This window comes from Cololabis saira, chromosome 11 (genome assembly GCF_033807715.1).
Source record: "Cololabis saira isolate AMF1-May2022 chromosome 11, fColSai1.1, whole genome shotgun sequence".
Lineage (NCBI taxonomy): Eukaryota > Metazoa > Chordata > Actinopteri > Beloniformes > Belonidae > Cololabis > Cololabis saira.
This window is the reverse complement of record NC_084597.1, coordinates 22,341,285-22,359,115: the sequence shown is the minus strand read 5'-3', so window position 1 is coordinate 22,359,115 and position 17,831 is coordinate 22,341,285. Positions and strand designations below refer to the sequence as shown.

Here is a 17,831-nt window from a genome sequence, read left to right as displayed (position 1 = left end):
AACAACAATTAAAAATGTCACAACACTGCAATAGTTAATACAATAAAACAATTAATGATCACAGATTTTAGATGTTTTAAGGCATTCCTTGAGATTTCCCTTAAAGGAAGAGTATGAGGGAGAATCCCTTATTGTAGATGGAAGGCTGTTCCAGATTTTCCCGCATACAACAGATAACACATTCATCCCAAAGGTGGTTTGTCTATGCGGTATCTCACAGTCCCCTCTATCACACGCCCGAGTGTTCATACCACCCACAGATTTCCTTCTGAAGAACTCTTTCAGCGGCGGTACAAGACCATGAAGGGTTTTGTACACAGAGCATGCATATCTGAAGGTTTTCAAAATTTGGAGGCTTAAAAATATAAGTTTTTTTTTAAATGTTACAAGTATGAAATGAATGTGGTTTGTTGTCTAAGATTTTTTGTACTTTTTTATAAAGGGATTCAATCGGCTTGAGTTCTGTGGAACATGGTAATGACCAGTTAGGCAGGCAATAGTTAATGTCTGATAGGATCATTGAATGGAAAAACATCATTGCTGCACTGTCAGTCAATGAGTTTCTTATTTGTCTGAAGTTTGCCTAGCCATATTTAACAGAGTTACACACTTTCTTGATGTGCTTCCTGAAGGAGAGTGTTAGGTCCAAGATGACTCGCACATTTAAATTCAGTGACCAACTTGAGCTCCTCTCCTCCCAGAAACACACCAGAGTGTTCGATCTTAAAATTAAATTAAATTAAATTTTTCCCTTAGTAATCCCACAATAGGGAAATTTTAGTGTCTGCATTTAACCCATTTCTAGTCAAACTAGAAGCAGTGGTCTGCCATGCAATGGCACAGCGCCCGTGGGGCAGTAAGGGTTAAGGGCCTTGCTCAGGGGCCCAAAGTGGATGACCTCGGTTGCAATCAAGGGGCTTTAACCGGCTGTTTAGCAAACATGTGGACAGTCTTTTTAACATTCAGTGAAAGGCGTGTCCTGATCCCGATAAAACGAAAGAATATTCCACTGACTGTAAACAGACCCGGATTAACTCAGTGTGGGGCCCCAGGGTGACCACACTTGAAGTGGCCCCCTCCTTCCACATTTTACAGTAAAAAAAGGGGAAATTTACTATGGTTATAAAGACCATAGATTTACATTAACGTATTGCTGAAGTACCTGCTCAACACTCATACTACAAATAAATGTAAGACAAGCAACCAACTAAGAGTAACACCATAGACATGAGTCTACAAACGCCAAACTACACTGATGCTCCAATCAGAATAAACCTCACATGTCAATGTAAGACCACATGTTAACTATCATCATTTCCATCATATCTGGCCTGTCTGAGGATTACATGCAAAACTATTACAGCACATGACTAAACAATCAATCAGGCCTACTGAATGAGCTGATGTGAAGGTAGAGAACAGCACATTAATAAAATAGCAATGTGTAGGCTGTTAGATTTAAGGTTGTTAAATTGTTAAGACTCTCACTCAAACGCAATTCTTTTTATTAGGGCCCGAGCACTGACAGCGCGAAGGCCCTATTGTATTTTTATTATTACTATTTTCATGTATTTTTATTATATCATTGGTTACTGCTGCACCTGTTTGCTCGTCTTCCAGAAAATATATAGAGAAAATAACAAAATATGACATATATGGTCCAGTTAGTCATTTGATTTGGTGTCCCCTCATTGGCTGGTGCCCCTGGGTGCTCGCCCGCTTCAGTATGTGGATAATCTCGCCTAGATGTGGAACCTTAAATGGATGCAATGCTCAGGATGCAGAGAGCCTGCTGCTGCGACTGTTTCATCCAGCCTCCGTCTTCGCATTTCCAAGCTCCATTGCGTCTCCGCCACGTTGAAAGATCTGATGTCTCAGCAGGAACTGGAAAAACTAGTCCATGCATTCATCTTTAGTAGCTTGATTATTGTAACAGCATCTTTACACGTCCACCTTAAAAGATCAGTTAGATCTTCGCTGCTCCAGTCCTCACTAAGACCAGAAAAGTGGACCACATCAGTCCAACTCATATTTGTCAAGTTTTGGATAAAATAAGAGACATTTTCTTCCACCCGCTGTCCCACTAGCCAAACCGAGGTCCAGTATCTTACATTTTAAGACAGATTTAAAACAAATCTAAAATATCTACCTGTCAACCAGTTACAAAATATAAGTAGGTGCTCAGAATCTGATAGCTCTACCTTTGTTTACACTGAAATGCTGTGTACATCCTATGTATGTAATTCCTATAATAGAACCTAAATGAAAACACAAAAGGGAATTAAAGCACATTTATTTATTTTACATTTTTTCAGTGTATATACACATTGATTGTCTTCAAGTGAAACATTTACATGTTATTTTAATTTGTTATTTTCACTCATGTGGCTCTCTGGCATTCACTGACTGATGAGAGGTATGGATAATCCGGCCGAGACTCTCATAAATGACGCAAAACTCATTTTCCGTTTTCCTTTCCTTCATATTGACGTTTCCTGATTTGACCACTAGATGGCTATCGACACCACGAGTCCGCGAGTCCACGCCAGAAACTATAAATGATAATAAAGCAGCGAGGTTTGTGCAGGGATGCTGAGCGCTGCGGCTCAGCGGTGACTGGGGGTTTATCCATGGTTTGACTGGAGACGCGTCTGGAGGACTGGTGGGGAGACGGGGGAGACAGTCAGGGGAACCGCAGCAGCTGGATTACCGTCGTCCTTCCTCCTCTCCATCCTTCCTCCCACTAACATGGCCGCGCAGCAGCAGCTCAACCGCTGAGAAAAACGGAGTTAAACACCAGCGAGGTATAAAAAAATAAATAAAGGTGATATGAGGAGAAACACGAAGGTTGGCTGTTATTCTAGAGCCTCGAACGCGAGGAGACGCGCTGCCAAGTTCAATCCAAAACCAAGCTACAGGTATGTTTTTGTCACGAGGCGAAGCTGACGAGACGTTTTCAGCATCAACCTGTTTGTTCCTCCAATTATTGTTCACAGCAGATGTTAGGACTTCATGATAGGGAATCCGTCATCACAGACGCAAAAAAGCCTCTATTAATTACATGTTTTGTTGTGTGCTGTTAAACTTTTTAAATCCATCTTCACCAAATTTGTAATTATCACACACACAAAAAAAACATTTGGATCCATCATCATCCATCACATTTGGGTCTAATCTGGGCTACTTTTATCAATTACGGCTCAGTTATGGTACCAGATGTGGCCCAGAGTCCAGTAGGGATGGGCGGTATGGACTAAAAGATTTATCACGATAATTTCTGGCATTTATCCCGATAACGATAAAAATGACGATAAAAAAAATACCAATTCAACTCCACCTTTGTAACTATAAATCTATCACCACATTGTGTCTTTGGAACCCCAAATCACTGCTCTAAAAGAATACTAAATGCTACTAAACTACACCAATTAAATTGAATTGATAAAAATCAATTAAATGAGTTACACCTGTACTGAAAAACTGGAATGACTCAGATCCGCCATGTTTGTTACACAAACACGTATCAACGGGAATTTATCTTTCTTTCTTTCTTTCTTTCTTTCTTTCTTTCTTTCTTTCAGGCTCATATCTTTGCATCCTTCCTTCCTTCCTTCCTTCCTTCCTTCCTTCCTTCCTTCCTTCCTTCCTTCCTTCCTTCCTTCCTTCCTTCCTTCACGTACGTTGTGCGTTGATTTAACGCTGTCTTCGCTTTACATAAAAACGTCATCAACGGGAATTTATCGTTTTTACCGCGAGATGACAAATTCTTATAGTTAGAGAAATAACAGGCAGAAAACAGGTGAATCGTTCAGTTGCGGCTACAAGCACCAAAATTGGCAGACATACTCCTTAGGAGTTGCTCTTTTGATTAAACCATTGTGCCAAAAAAACCACACACAAAACCTCTAACAATACTAAAGTATACACTGCCATCCATTTTACCAGTGTCAAACATAACAAAAAAAACTCAAATTTTGCAGAATATTAGGATTCTGGGACTGATATATGGTACAAGGAAGCCAAAGTGTAAGTCCATGGGTACAAATTTAGATTCTACATAGTGAAAAGGTTATGATTTGACACCAAGATCATTCCAATAGGACAACTCTATTGGATTTTATTGCGAAATGCAATATTACTGTATATTCGATGGCGGCCATCTTGAAAAAAGGCTGCCATCTTTTTTTTTTTCTGGCACAATGGTTTTATCAAAAGAGCAACCCCTAAGGAGTATGTGTGCCAATTTTGGTGCTTGTAGCCGCAACTGAACGATTATTCCTGTTATTTCTCTAACTATTACCGTGGGGAATTTTTTTGACGGTATATCGTGAACGGTAAAATATCGCCCATTCCTAGAGTCCAGGAGCCGGACCAGTTCTGGGTGTCGCATCAGCCAGATGTGGCCCAGAGTTCATTGTCTAGTTGTAACATGGTTGAGAGGGCCAAGCTTGGCCCAACGACCAACGACAATGAAACACTGGACCACTTCTGGTGGACATGGGGCTGAATTCAGGCAGCAACATTCACCCTGGGTTCACCCTGGGCCTGTCCGTTAAAGCTCTACGTGGGCCAAAGAACCCACAGATGTGGACAGCGTTTGGGCCAAACATTCTGGACTGTCTGTCTTCCATCAGTTATCTCACCTTCTTCTTCCTTTTCATTCCACGTTTTGGTATTTTGTGCACGAACTGCTTCAAGGTGCTTTTATAGGACAGAAGATGTTGTCTAGTTTTGTTTCTCTATTGTTTTCCAGCTTTATTTATGTTCTTGGGTCTTTCTGAAATGAGTCTGTTGTTTTCCTCTCTGTGTTTCAGATTAGATGGCGTTCATGTCTCGATTTTCGCGGTCCCGGAGCAGCTCCAGGTCTCCGAACCGGAAAGATTCTTCACGCGCCTCCCCAAACCTGAGTGTGTCGGAGCTGGAGAGGCTTCTGTACACCGGCAAGACGGCGTGTAACCACGCCGACGAAGTGTGGCCGCGGCTTTACATCGGGGATCAGTGAGTTTGTGTTTCAGCAAAAAAACAGGAGCTGCAGGAGGACTTGATGTTGATCACCATCATTGATGAACTGATCACCATTATTGATGAGCTGATCCTCATCATCATCTATGAACTGATCAATGATGATGGATGTGATGATAATGATAACTAATCATATAAATAATGATGATCACTCGTCAATTATGGTCATCAATGATGAGCTGATCATCAGCAGATGCTCAAACCTCTGTAAACGCTAAACGTTTTGGTAGTTTTTTGGTCCTGATCATTCAGGTGTGTTAACCCAGTGCTAAAGGAAAAGACAATAGTAATGGTTTAAGTAAGTAAGTAAGTAAGTAAGTAAGTAAGTAAGTAAGTAAGTAAGTAAGTAAGTAAGTAAGTAAGTAAGTAAGTAAGTAAGTAAGTAAGTAAACTTTATTTATACAGCGCCCTTCACAGACCATGGTCACAGAGCGCTTCACAATTAAAATAAAAACACAGTTAAGAGATACATACAAATTTAAGATTAAAAGGCCAAGACAACACATTTACGATCATAACAGCCCCAAGACAATTAGGCAAAAGCCTGCACAAATAAAAAGGTCTTTAGTTGCCTTTTGAAGAAGTCAACAGACTCCATGGAACGCAGAGAGAGCGGAAGATCGTTCCAACACCAGAGCCCGAGCCTCTAAAGCCGCTAAAACAATCGCAAGAGATGCGATTGTTTTACACATCGTGCTGGAAAAGATTACGAAACCATTTCTTAACTATTTGGAGTTGAGCATCCTATAGCAGGAAAAGTTGTTCACCAGTAGAAAACATTCAAGACTACTGCCAATCTTCCAGGAGGACGATGTGCCAGCAAATTTACTACAAGATCAGATGTGTAATACTCTAGAGAAATACAAAAAAGAAAAAGAAAGCCTTAGCGCTCCGCCTCAGAGCCCACAGGCATCCCAGAGGATGTCACAGTTCAAGTCCAAGACAAAAACAATGAGAAGATTTGGGTTTCTCCTGGTTTCCATGAGAAACCAGCCTATTTCAGCAGAAAGATCTCAGACTGTCAAGCTGGAGGGGTCACGGTTGGGCGCTGTGCCCAGGCTGAATGCCATTTACTATTTTGGTGCGGGGTAGAAAACCTTAAAAATGGAGATTAATATTATGGGAGTGGTACAAAGGTGAACGAGTTTAAGTAGACATCTTTATCTTACGTGCAGCCAGGAGATTTCAAGTAGGCCTAATAGATGGATTTGTAACTCTCTTCTCTGCAGAGACATCGCCTCAGACCGCCGTGAGCTGGCCAGACTCGGCATCACGCACATCCTGAACTGCGCTCAGAGCAAGTGGCGTGGGGGAGCAGAGTACTACGAAGGAATGGACATCACCTACCACGGCATCGAGGCCCACGACTCCCCAACCTTTGACATGAGCGTCAACTTCTATCCTGCTGCAGAGTTCATCCACAGAGCGCTCAGCAGTGGAGGCAAGTCTGTCTGTGGGTAAAAGTTATGCACCTAATGTCCCGTTAACAGGAAACTGCAGTGATAACCACACGGAGGTAACCAGATGAAGACAAGGAAAGGATGCAAGACTGAAATGGCCTCCAGAAGAGTCCACAGAGTTCAAACGATTTCAATGAGAAACCTCAAAAACAATCAAAATGACCGCAAAGACAGACATTTATTGATACGGTCATCAAATAACCATAATCACAAAGATACATGTGGCAACAGAGGGAATAAAAATGATTACAGAGAAATTCTGAATAACCACTAAAAGCACTCAAAACAAACAGACTTAACTGCTAAAATACCCACAAAGACACTTTAAGGGGACCTATTATGAAAAACATGTTTTCTCTTGCTTTAACATATATAAAGTGGTCTCCCCTCAGCCTGCCAACTCAGAGAAGGAGGAAAGCAATCAAATTCTGCAGTGTCTGTACAGCCGCCCGGATGATCCATCCAGTGTGATGTGGCTTCTACGAGTCGTTCAGATTCTGCTCTTGACTTTACGTAACGACGGGCGCGATTTACATAGGTTGGCCTTTGATGCGTGAAACCACGCCCACAACTAACTCCGCCGGCCGGAGCTTCCGCCATTTTTTCATAGTGGTGTATCGCGTCATTCAGGCAACCAATCAGCACAGAGCCTCATTATCATAGCCCCGCCCACTCAGAATCCCGCATAGATAATGAAGTTAGAGAATGGGAAGATAAAGACATGGCTCAGAGGCTGAATTTCTAATTTATTTAGCAAAAACAATCAAAGCTTGTTTTTAAGACATTCCAGGCCTGTTTAAAATAGGTATTAGATGCCATAATAAGTCCCCTTTAAAATGACCTCAAAGAGGCTCAATACGCCCATCACATAGTTTAGACAGATCAGAGAAACCTAAAAAATAACCTCCAAAGCTTAAAAGAACAACTAAAAGAACTCTTTAAAAGAATTTCAAGGAGAAAAACAAACATTAAAACATTTTTTATGAAGTTCAAACTTCAAACCTATAAAAAAATGTAATAAGCTTAGTTAAAAATAATCTAAACTGTCACAAAGACTCAGTAATACTCACAACAGCCCCAAAGACATAAATCCACCACAGAGAATATTCATACAACCAGAAAGAACCAGAATGACAACAAATAAACATTAAATAGCTCAATAGACACTTAATACAGCCAAAACAAACAAAAAAGTCCACTTTATCTATAAAGCACTTAATATAAAATACACTTTGCACCACTACTAGATTCAAAAACGTAAAAAAAACAAAACAACAAAGATAGAAATTAAGAATAAAATAAATAAATAAGATTTATATAAAAATAATTAAAATAATTTAAAATAAGTTAAAGTCAACATCTCATACTGGGTTAAAAGCCTGTCAGAAAAATCTTAAAGGTAGTGTCCTGATGTTGGAGAGCTAGCAAGATTTGAAAGTGGCGCCTCCTCTAAGCCCCGCCCCCTCCTCCCCCTCCCGTCAGCGCTCCGTCCAAAGCCACCCCCCCCACAAACTTTGGGGAACGCGCATTTGCAGGAGTCCAGTTTTCCAGGACATTTTGGACAGCTTAAGGCGTAGACGGCGTAGCCGTGGCTCTAGAGCCTGCAGCCCACCGCCACCCGCTCTCCGCTCTCCGCTCTCGCCGGGATGGAGGCGTCTCCATCCCCACGGACCCCCATACTGCTTCCGAGCCGGAGCTGCTGCGGCGCTTCATTGCGGCTTCACGTGTCCCTGTGGGCTGCTGCTGCTGGGCGGAGAGTCCTGCAGCAGCAGCCCGGACCGACGACTCTCCTGCCCGCTCTCACACACAGCGGGACCGAGCCGCTCTGGAAATAACTACATAATAACTACAAACTGGGGGTCCGTGGCAGAGGGGAGGGAGGGGGTTACACTGGGACACTGTGAGCCCAGGAGGACCCGTGGGAAGTGGACACGTCGGGCTGGAAGCGAGTGCGCGCATGGGACAGGGGGGGGGGGGGGGGGGTTGGTTTTTTGGTTCTTTCCCCCTCTGCCAAGCCTCTGGTCCTGGACCAATCCGTTTAGATTAGAGTTTTTACATGATTTAAGCTGGGAGGGGGAGGAGGGGGCGGGGCTTAGAGGAGGTGCCACTTTCAAATCTTGCTAGCTCTCCAAAATCAATGACACTACCTTTAAGAGATGATTTTAAAATGGCCAAAAGAAGAAGACTGTCTGATATTTACTGGTAACAACTTCAACAAGCGCCAATGAGTCCACGAGGTGCAGAACTGAGGCTGGAAACAAAGAAAATCAAGCATGCTAACGTATGACTACTGTGATGTCCGGTGCAGGGAAGGTGCTGGTCCACTGCACGGTGGGAGTGAGCCGCTCAGCCACGCTCGTGCTGGCCTACCTGATGATCAGACAAAACCTGACTCTGGTGGAGGCCATCAAGACTGTGAAAGACCACCGCGGCGTCATCCCCAACCGAGGCTTCCTCCGGCAGCTCTACGGCCTGGACGGCATCCTGAGAGACAGCCGGAAGGCGTCACTGCAGAGCTGAAAACACCAGCACCTCGCCCGGGGCAGACGCCAGGTACATGGAGGGAAGTGACGGAGCCACCCGAGGCTGCCAACGTGGATGCTCTGTGTCTGTTTAGTGTTTTAATTTGAGGTCCAGCAGGACCCTGGATCTCAGATCTGAATGGGAGACATGGCTTTACAAGGCCTGCTCACCTTCACAGCAACAGCATGGGTCAGATTTACAATATTATATCTTGTTTTCAGTATCGTAGAGTCGCATAAACGTGATCATTATGAGATCCACCTCCCGTCTCTGCAGTAGCCCAGAACGCTCAACCCGAGCTCTGGCTCTGGGAGGTTTTAGGATGTCTTTGCTGCATGTTTGGACTGGGGTTCTGTTGGTGCAGTTGGTGGTTTATGTCACTAGAGGGCGCTCGATCCAACACACTTGACCTTTAACTCGTTTCTTGTACGAGTCAAACTTCAGACCATTCCAGCTAAAGTTCAGATGGCAAAAAAAAATTTTGGTTTTTTTTCTGGAAACTTTTCTAAAACTTTGTCACATGACTGCCCGAGTTAACCTAGTTCAAAAAGGTTTGACTCATTAGAAATGTGTCATATCCTAATATTCAGGGTTTTGTTGTTCTTGTTGACTGGAAAGACTCAAAGATAAGGTTTGATAACTTTGTACATTTCCAGTACACTTTTGGTGCAAAACCTCACCGATGTTGATGAAATGTTTGTTTTTTAAAATAAGTCCAAATCTTTGAATGTCCCGGAATCAGTTCTGGCAGGTCTATATCTTTCTAGTCATCATTATTACCACGAGAAACAGCGTCTGCAGCGACCCGTCGCTAGGCGACCTCCGCCTCAGGGGCTTCTGGGACATCGTTGCCCAAGAGTTCACAGGAGTCGTAGCTGGTTGACCCGTTATGTTGCCACAGTTCCTACCGGTGAAACAATGGCGCTCGTTTCGGTTGGTCATGTGACCCATAGGTGACAGTCACATGACGTGTTGTTGCGGCTCAAAAGGCCAGAACAAAAACACCTCGTGCGAGTGTAAAACTTTTTTTTTTTAAGTGTCTGAGCTTCTTTCAGAGTCGCCGTGTCTCCGGCGTTTGTTGGTGGACAGAAACATGGCTGCTGACCGCCTCGTCGCCGCTGCAGTCGGTCAGAGGCTGCTGGGTCATAACAGTTTAAACTCTTTTAAAAGCAGTGTTTGAGGACTCTGCTCAGGTCTCAGTAAACTGATGAGATCCTCGCTGTTTTGGTCGCTGCAGGTCTTTCTACTGGTTTTTTTTTTTACATTTATTAAATGCTCTGAACAGCTTGTACAGTACTTGTAGCCCAGATGTAAACCAACGCAGTTTTGTAGCTCAGAGTATTTCAGTGTGGTCAAAAATGTGCAAAAGTGTGGAAAAGTTAGTACCCCTCCTTTTAATCCAATGTTGTCTTTGTGTAAAAACGTACAGTATCTATTAAAAAGCTAAGTAATTTGATCGTAGACATTTGGAAAACACAACCTCGGACGGACAACAACAAAGGTTTTTTTTGCCTTGTCGTTATGTATTTAACAAAAATGAATTCAAATATTTGGCCAATCGTTAATACAGACCTTCATCCCTCCACCACTGTGCCCGACAGCAGTGTGACGCCACTCTGGCTATCTCCAAACGTGGTTCTGGACATTAAAGCAGCACGAAAGATGGGAGGCGTTGTTTAGCTGTCACACATTTCTGTCACTGCTGTTGGTAAAAAACAGCCTAAGTAGCCCTGGACTAGCGGGCTGTCTGTTTGTGATATAAAGCTTTAGGGCACGATGTCACAAACAACAGCGATGACACTATTCAATTCAGTTATATATTTATAAAGTATCTATTATAACACAAGTTGTCTCCAGGATCTTTCCAGAGACCAGAACATGACCACTGATCAATTATTACATAATCAATAACAGGTAAAAACTACCCTCGGGGAAGGAACCTGGACCAGGAACTGGATCCTGCTGAAGACCAGACGGGTGGAGCAGGAAAAGAGAGATAGGAAAGAGAGGATGAAGAACAGAGGAGAGACAGATATATTGTCAAAGGTACAAAAGAGCAGATATATTAGTATGAATGATCCGTTAACTGGAGAACTAAGAGTTCTACGTACATATGACTGATACTTGGTTAGGTGCATCATTTGCCTTCATGTGGTTGCTAAGCAACACATCCACCAGGAGACAGTGATGAGTCAACTACTGAAGTTGCAAACACGGCGACTGTGGCAGGATTATTAGTTTTATTTGTGCTAATTCTCGGAGGATCAGAAATAGCGCCGTGAACAGAACCAAAGTTCATATTTAATAATTTTTCTATCATTTTTCACAGGTGCAGAAATGATGAATAAGGTCATTTTCAATATTTTCAGGTGTCCAGCAGTTCCTTTTTTTTTCTTCGTTTCATTCAGAAATCGACTCACTGCTGCCCCCACGATGTCTGGTGGTCTATTTCGTCTGTATGTGCACACTCCCAGACGACATGCAAAAAGACGAACATAATCAGAGAATGATACGTATTGCGATCTACGTCCACCTCCGTATTGGTTTCAAACGTTGAGCATTAAGGTCCTTAAACCTCCGGACCTGGAAGAAGATTCCTTGAAATTATGACACGGATTAAAGTGTACAGGAAACGATAAAAATAGTGTTCATCTGTGCTTGTATTTGTCCCAGACTAGAACCAGCTGGGATCAGGTCATTCCTGATACATACAAAAGAATTTTACATACAAAAGAATAAAAAAGTTACAGGATTAAAACAGGGGCATCAACTTTTTCTCTACTGTAGTTTACCGTCCAATTGATGTTTTCAGTTTACGGCTGAACAAGTTCAGCATGTGGTTTTAATCCAGTGTTCTCAGTCACAACTCTTGTATTCTTTTATTAGATACTCTCAGACCAACTTGTGAGTGATGTCTTTAGTCCAGCTGACTCAGCGTGGTACCGTATTAATCATCCTCCAGTCTGGTGTATCACTTCAACTTCACAATGACTGTTATTTGTTCAAAACAGCAGTAAAACAGCAGCATACACAAACCACAGATGTGCCATTGGAAAAGCTGCCAACTGCCTGGTGAAGCGGCGTTCAAAGCTGAGTAAACTCAAGTTGGTGTCTCGTGAGGATCCAGTACTGAAACAAATACCAGCTTTCAAGTACCTTCCTAAGTGTTATTAATGATTACCTCAAGTGTTGTATTTGACATGTTTTTTCTGTGATTTGTTTTTTTTTTCTGTGTTTTACATAGAAAGTATAAATACGTGAATTTGTACAGCATGGATGTTTAAAGTTTCCTTGAAATGACTATTTGAGTGCTGTAAACATCAGCATGTTCACACACCTACGGTACAATCAGAAGTTTAGGGGTGACACCCCTCCTGGAGAGCTGATAAGTGGCCTGATCAGGTCTGTGCAACTTTGCAACATGCAAGAAATGTTTTTCTTTTTCCACACTCTGTTGCACTGATATTAATCAAAGCTTCACGTGGACTTATTTGATACTACTGGTTTTTGGGTTTGCTTAATAGGAAGTAGTAGTTATTAGGGCTGTCAAAGTTAACGCGTTAATAAAGCGTTAACTTAAAGCAGCACTATGTAACTTTTCCACCTTAATATCATATTTCCAGAGTCATTGTGATGGTACATCAACTTCCAACAGGTTTAATGACACCTCTGTCATGGTCTGGGGGGTCTGTATCGCCTTCACTGGCACTATGTAACTTTGAGGTGCATGGTAGGAACCCTTCAACACTACTGGTAAAGCACTACCGCTTTTGTCCAAAGGAGACGCCAAACTCAACAAAAGCTGAAAGTTACATTGTGCTGCTTTAACGTCCTCTTAACGCCGTCAATTTTTTTAACGCGCGATTAACGTGCAGGATTAAAAAAAAAAGAAAAAAAAGCGCAGCCAAACACACAACCGATGCAGAGAGCGCAGCGCAGCAGCCGCAGCATTTACTGTCGATGGCTGCAGTGGGCGGGGCTTTCAAGCTGCACTGCAGAAGTGGAGGGAACAGTGTATATAGCCTACACATATAGCGTGCACATCTTCAGTTTCCTATTTCCCCATGGATCACACTTTGGGACGCCTTCTTTATATTTTAGCGTTATTTCTGCGTAGATAAGAGTGAGTTTGATGCTCCTTAACAAGTTTGGTCCGCGGATCAACATCAACCGCCAGCGAGCCCTTGCTCCCGGTGAACCATAAATCAGCCTTCAAGGCTGATTTATGATTCCGTGTCACACCAACGCAGAGCCTACGGCGTAGGGTACGCGGCGACGCACACCGTACGGTGCGTGTCGCTGCGAAGCCTACGCCGCGGGCCACGCCGTCGATTTAAAGCCTGAATTAAGGTTCTGCATCAAACCAACGCAGAGCACACGCTGTCACCGTGACGCCGTCGTGAACCCTTCGGACTTCTCCGTCACTCCATTTCGCCGCGGTGCAGTACCCCCCCTGACCGCTAGTTCGCGATCTTTTCCAGAATGGTTTATCCGACTTTTTCCGGTCACAGTGAATCAAAGAGATAAGGACTATTGTGCAAAAAAAACAAAACAAAAAAATCACATGCACTTCACTGCATCACCAGTGATTGTCGCCAACGGACAAAACCTCAGTAAAGTGCGTACGCCAGCCTTGGTGTGTGCGTGAAAAGCAACTTTCTACGTTCAAATTAATTTTCGAATATCCGATCGTGAGCGTAGAAAGTGGCGTACGCACATTTTTTGTGCGCCGCACGTTTCGAACATGAGGCTCCAGGTCTCCAGCAGACCTCCAGGCAGAATGACCTTCACTTGAAACAAATAAGTTCTTCTGTGATGACACCGACGTTCTCCGTCTGCTGGCAAACAAAACAAATTTACAAGCTTGTAAAACAGTTTGATGGTTTTTCTTGCTGATTTGTGAGGTCATAAAGTTTTGTGTATTTATTGTATTTTGTTTACTTCTTTGGGATTTGTGAGTTTATCAGGTCATGATATGCGTTTTCTTTAGGAAACCAGATTTTTTGTATTTTGGGGTTTTTTTGATGATTTTTGGGTGTTTTTCTCTCATTCTACTTGATATATTTTACTTGCATGTTAATAAAGTCGATATCCCGCGTGTCACAGTGAACGGTTTGGGCATCGATAGGTGGGTGGGGTTTATGAAGTCAAGATTTGTATTCTCTTGCAGATGTTTACATTTATAAAATCAGAAATTCAGATTTTTCTTTCCACAATTTTCCTGCAAACTCATACATTTCCAAACACAAACCTAAATGTTTTCTTGTGAATTCGCGAGTTTATAATTTCAGAATTGTTTTATTTATTTGGACTGAACTGTCTGTGTACAGATGTACAAATGTACAGATTAAGAAAGTTCCCGTCTCACTGGACTTTCTTCAGAAATCAGGATCTTCTTGACTTCTAAGGAAGCTGGAAACAGCTGTGAACATCCGGATTTTCATTGTGTTTGATGTGGAAGTGTTGTGTTTGTGGTTTTATTGTGACCGCGTCTGTCGTTGTTTCTCGTTGTTGGTATCTTTGTTTTCGTACAGACATTTTTCAATCAGAAAACTTGTAAATTTATTTTTGTATCACTCTCTTTGACGTTTGCTGAAGGAGAAACTGGAAAAGGAGATGTTGATGCCTTAATCTGTTCTTCAACTTGTTCTTCTGATTGTGAAAAATACCAAATTGATAATGTTATTTTGATAAGTTCAGTACTTGTAATTTGAAATAAATGTAAAAAGCTATCAGAGGTGTTGACTGTGTTTCTATTACATTACTACACTTCATTCACTCAAGTGGTTTCCCACACTGTGGTCCACAGATCTCTATGTGGACCTCCAGAAGACCCCCGGACCCCTCGGCCACGTGGGACTTTAGCTCAAACACAATTCTACAAAACTGAAAGAAAGTTCAAACACACGAGATGAGTGCAGATGGGTTCTCAAGGCCGGACAGCTCTGCAGATACTTTTTTTTTTTACCTTGTCTGCACACATATTAATGGTTGATACCATGCCGGTAAAAACCTAATGCATATATATGTGCAAACCCAGTGAGTTTTTTTTTTTCGGGGGGGGGGGGGGGGGGGGTGACATCCACTGCCAATCCAGGAAGCAAGAGGAAGCTCTGCAGATACTGACGTCTGTTTCTGAACTCTAGCTACGACTGAGATTTTGGTGGGAATCTGCTGGTGGGAAACTTTGTGAGAGTTCGGGAACTGTAACTCTGGTTCTTCGTGGAACCCCCCAGCCTGGGATTTGTGCTCTAGATAAAGATGTGGGTCTGCACCATGGATGTATTATAGAACTGGATGGAAGACCAAAAATGGCCGCCCATTCATTTCAATGCATTTTGCTCAGCCAGCGCATGTGCCGAAAAAATTTCTGACTTCCGGGTTTACTTCCGCGTACACGGGCCCATAGAGCATGCGCAGTTGAGTCACCTCCCATGATGCTCTGGGGCCTCCCATCATGCCCCGGGGCAATGACGCGAATATTAATATAATATGTATTAATATAATATATTAATTCATGTATATTATTACATGTATAGTATTACATACGGTATATTATTAATTTATTAATATAGTATAATTACATAATATTATTAATTAATTAATATAATACATCCGTGGAATGCACGGACACGGCTGTGACGTCAGCCGTGACGTCAGCCGTGACGTCACGCCCAGAAAAATACTTTTCTTTGACTTTTCTGGCCGTTATAAAACATTTTTGACGGATATAAAGTCCATGACTTAAAAATATAGAATACAAAGATTAGTAATTGCCGGTGATTACAGCTGGAGGTGTCCTGTGAACAGTTTTAGAGGCTTCTCTTTTACTATTGCGGTCTATGGGAAAAAAGCTTTCTGGGCCCCATGGGATTTTTTGTTGCAGTGCCGCGGCTGGCCACTGGAAAAAATCGGCGCGCCTTCTGAGTGCGAGATTCGGGGGCTGATCTGCACACTCCGGTTCCTGGTTATCACTAGAGCTTCAGTTCCTTCTTGCGCTTTAAAGACTAAAAACAGACAAAAATACCATCCCGTGTCCTCGCATATGCCGTCCGGAGCTTCACGACGCAGAAGAACAGAACAACTCAGTCCCTGCTGAACTTTGAGGTCACTAACTACGATCGACACCATCCGAACATCATCAGATTGGTTCTGACCACTTCTCTTTTTTTATCCAGCTCTCGTTTATCATTTGGTTTGAAACTGAAGCCTGCAAACAGCAACTCTTTTATTTGTTTTACAGCAACTCAAATCTGGCTCTGAAAATAAACTCCACCCAGAATATTTGAAGTGAACGAGCATAAGATGAGGAGGTTGACTCGGAAAGCAGCAAAGAAGGTAGAAAATTACAGAAGTTCAGCTTAGCTGCTGGTTTGATTTAGTTGCTCTTGTTTAGTATCAGAGAACAACCTCAGATCAACTTCAGTTACGTTTTTTTCCCATGATTTGAAATATTTAATAAAAATGAAGAGTAAATTCTGTGGGCAAGACCAAGTACCCCTGCTTCCAGAGGATCTAAGAGGGTCAGTTACATCCAGGACGTGCTGATCATCTTCATTGATGATCTGATCATCAGCAAATGTTTTATCAGTTTGCTGAAACAGTGCCAAGAGGGAAAAACTTCAATGGTCTTAGAGAACCAACTGCAGGCGTGTCCTCAAAACATTGCGTTAAAAGAAACAACAAGAGGACAAGAGCAAGAGGCTGAAGAGGTTTTGTCATGTTTTAGTTTCTTAGGTTTTGACCTGAAATCCTCCAAAGAATTATTTTCTCAGTGAAGTTCATACCCAATTTTTTTTTTTTTTTTATTGTATTTTTATATTTTCGATCACAACAAGACGGGTATACTGTAGATACATAGAACACAAACCCCCACATCTTCCACAACAACTTCCAATAAAAAATGAAGTCAGTCAAAGTCCATACACACCAAGACATATTTCATAGTGCTATAATAATGCCAAATATTTTAACCAAAAATTCTACTCATTGCACTAATTGAAAATACCAGATAGTACTACCAAATCAATGACTCTGAAATAATAATTAAATAGTTAAATAGTCTTCCTACCATACTTCATGATGAAGGGGACTTATAAAAAAAAAGTAGGAAACACTTCATGTCATTGTTTTCTCATCCTAAGTTGGGGCTGGTCTGTTAAAGAACCAAAATGATATCCAAACATATACCCTCAAAACAAAACGGAAACAAAACTAAAAGCCTAACAAAACAAACAGACATAAACGGTGGGAAAACCCCACTTAAAACAAACAAGACAACAAAACAACACAAACCTTTGCACTCAGATCTTATCATTGTCACTATGCCTTACATTGACCTACGAGATTCTTAAAGTCAAATTCTATATGAGATTGCCATATTTTTTATCTGCCTTTACTCTTGTAATAAATATCGTCAAGTGTAAGGTTGCTTGAGAGTTCATTCCACCAGTGGACTAACATCTGCGATCCATAAATTGAAATATTAAATAAAGTTTATAAATAAAAAAAAACAAAAAACATCATCATCATCATGCATCTGCGTCAGTGCTGTCGGTTGGTGGCAGACGTGCCCTCTACCTGCTGATTGATGTCATAAGTCGGGACAAAAAGATCTGCCTGATTTGGAGGTAGAAATACTCTTTCACACGTGTGAAGTTCTGGTCCCTCTCCGTAAACGGGGAGAGGTTGTTTGTGTTGTCGGTCCTGAGGGGTCCTGAGGGGGGCGGTCCCTTCTGGCATGGTTGTAAACACTGACACTATTTTGTAGTGTGTATTTCAACATTTGACTACTGTAAACATTAGTAAAAGTCACGAGATGTGAGG

General features: G+C 42.1%; 1 protein-coding gene across 1 annotated transcript; it reads left to right on the top strand.

The window, feature by feature from the left end:
* Positions 1 to 2,668: 2,668 nt before the first annotated feature.
* Positions 2,669 to 14,720, top strand: LOC133455141 (dual specificity protein phosphatase 26). Its single transcript, XM_061734023.1, has 4 exons — positions 2,669 to 2,918; positions 4,815 to 4,998; positions 6,252 to 6,463; positions 8,791 to 14,720. The coding sequence occupies exons 2-4, from the start codon at positions 4,820 to 4,822 to the stop codon at positions 9,000 to 9,002; spliced, it is 603 nt and encodes a 200-aa protein (XP_061590007.1). The 5' UTR covers positions 2,669 to 2,918; positions 4,815 to 4,819; the 3' UTR covers positions 9,003 to 14,720.
* Positions 14,721 to 17,831: the final 3,111 nt, after the last annotated feature.

Excerpts from the sequence above, each read along its gene's own strand:
- LOC133455141 (XM_061734023.1), top strand. The coding sequence starts at position 4,820 with ATGGCGTTCATGTCTCGATTTTCGCGGTCCCGGAGCAGCTCCAGGTCT. Across the intron at positions 4,999-6,251 it reads CGGCTTTACATCGGGGATCA|AGACATCGCCTCAGACCGCC; the intron begins GTGAGTTTGTGT and ends TCTTCTCTGCAG. Across the intron at positions 6,464-8,790 it reads CAGAGCGCTCAGCAGTGGAG|GGAAGGTGCTGGTCCACTGC; the intron begins GCAAGTCTGTCT and ends TGTCCGGTGCAG.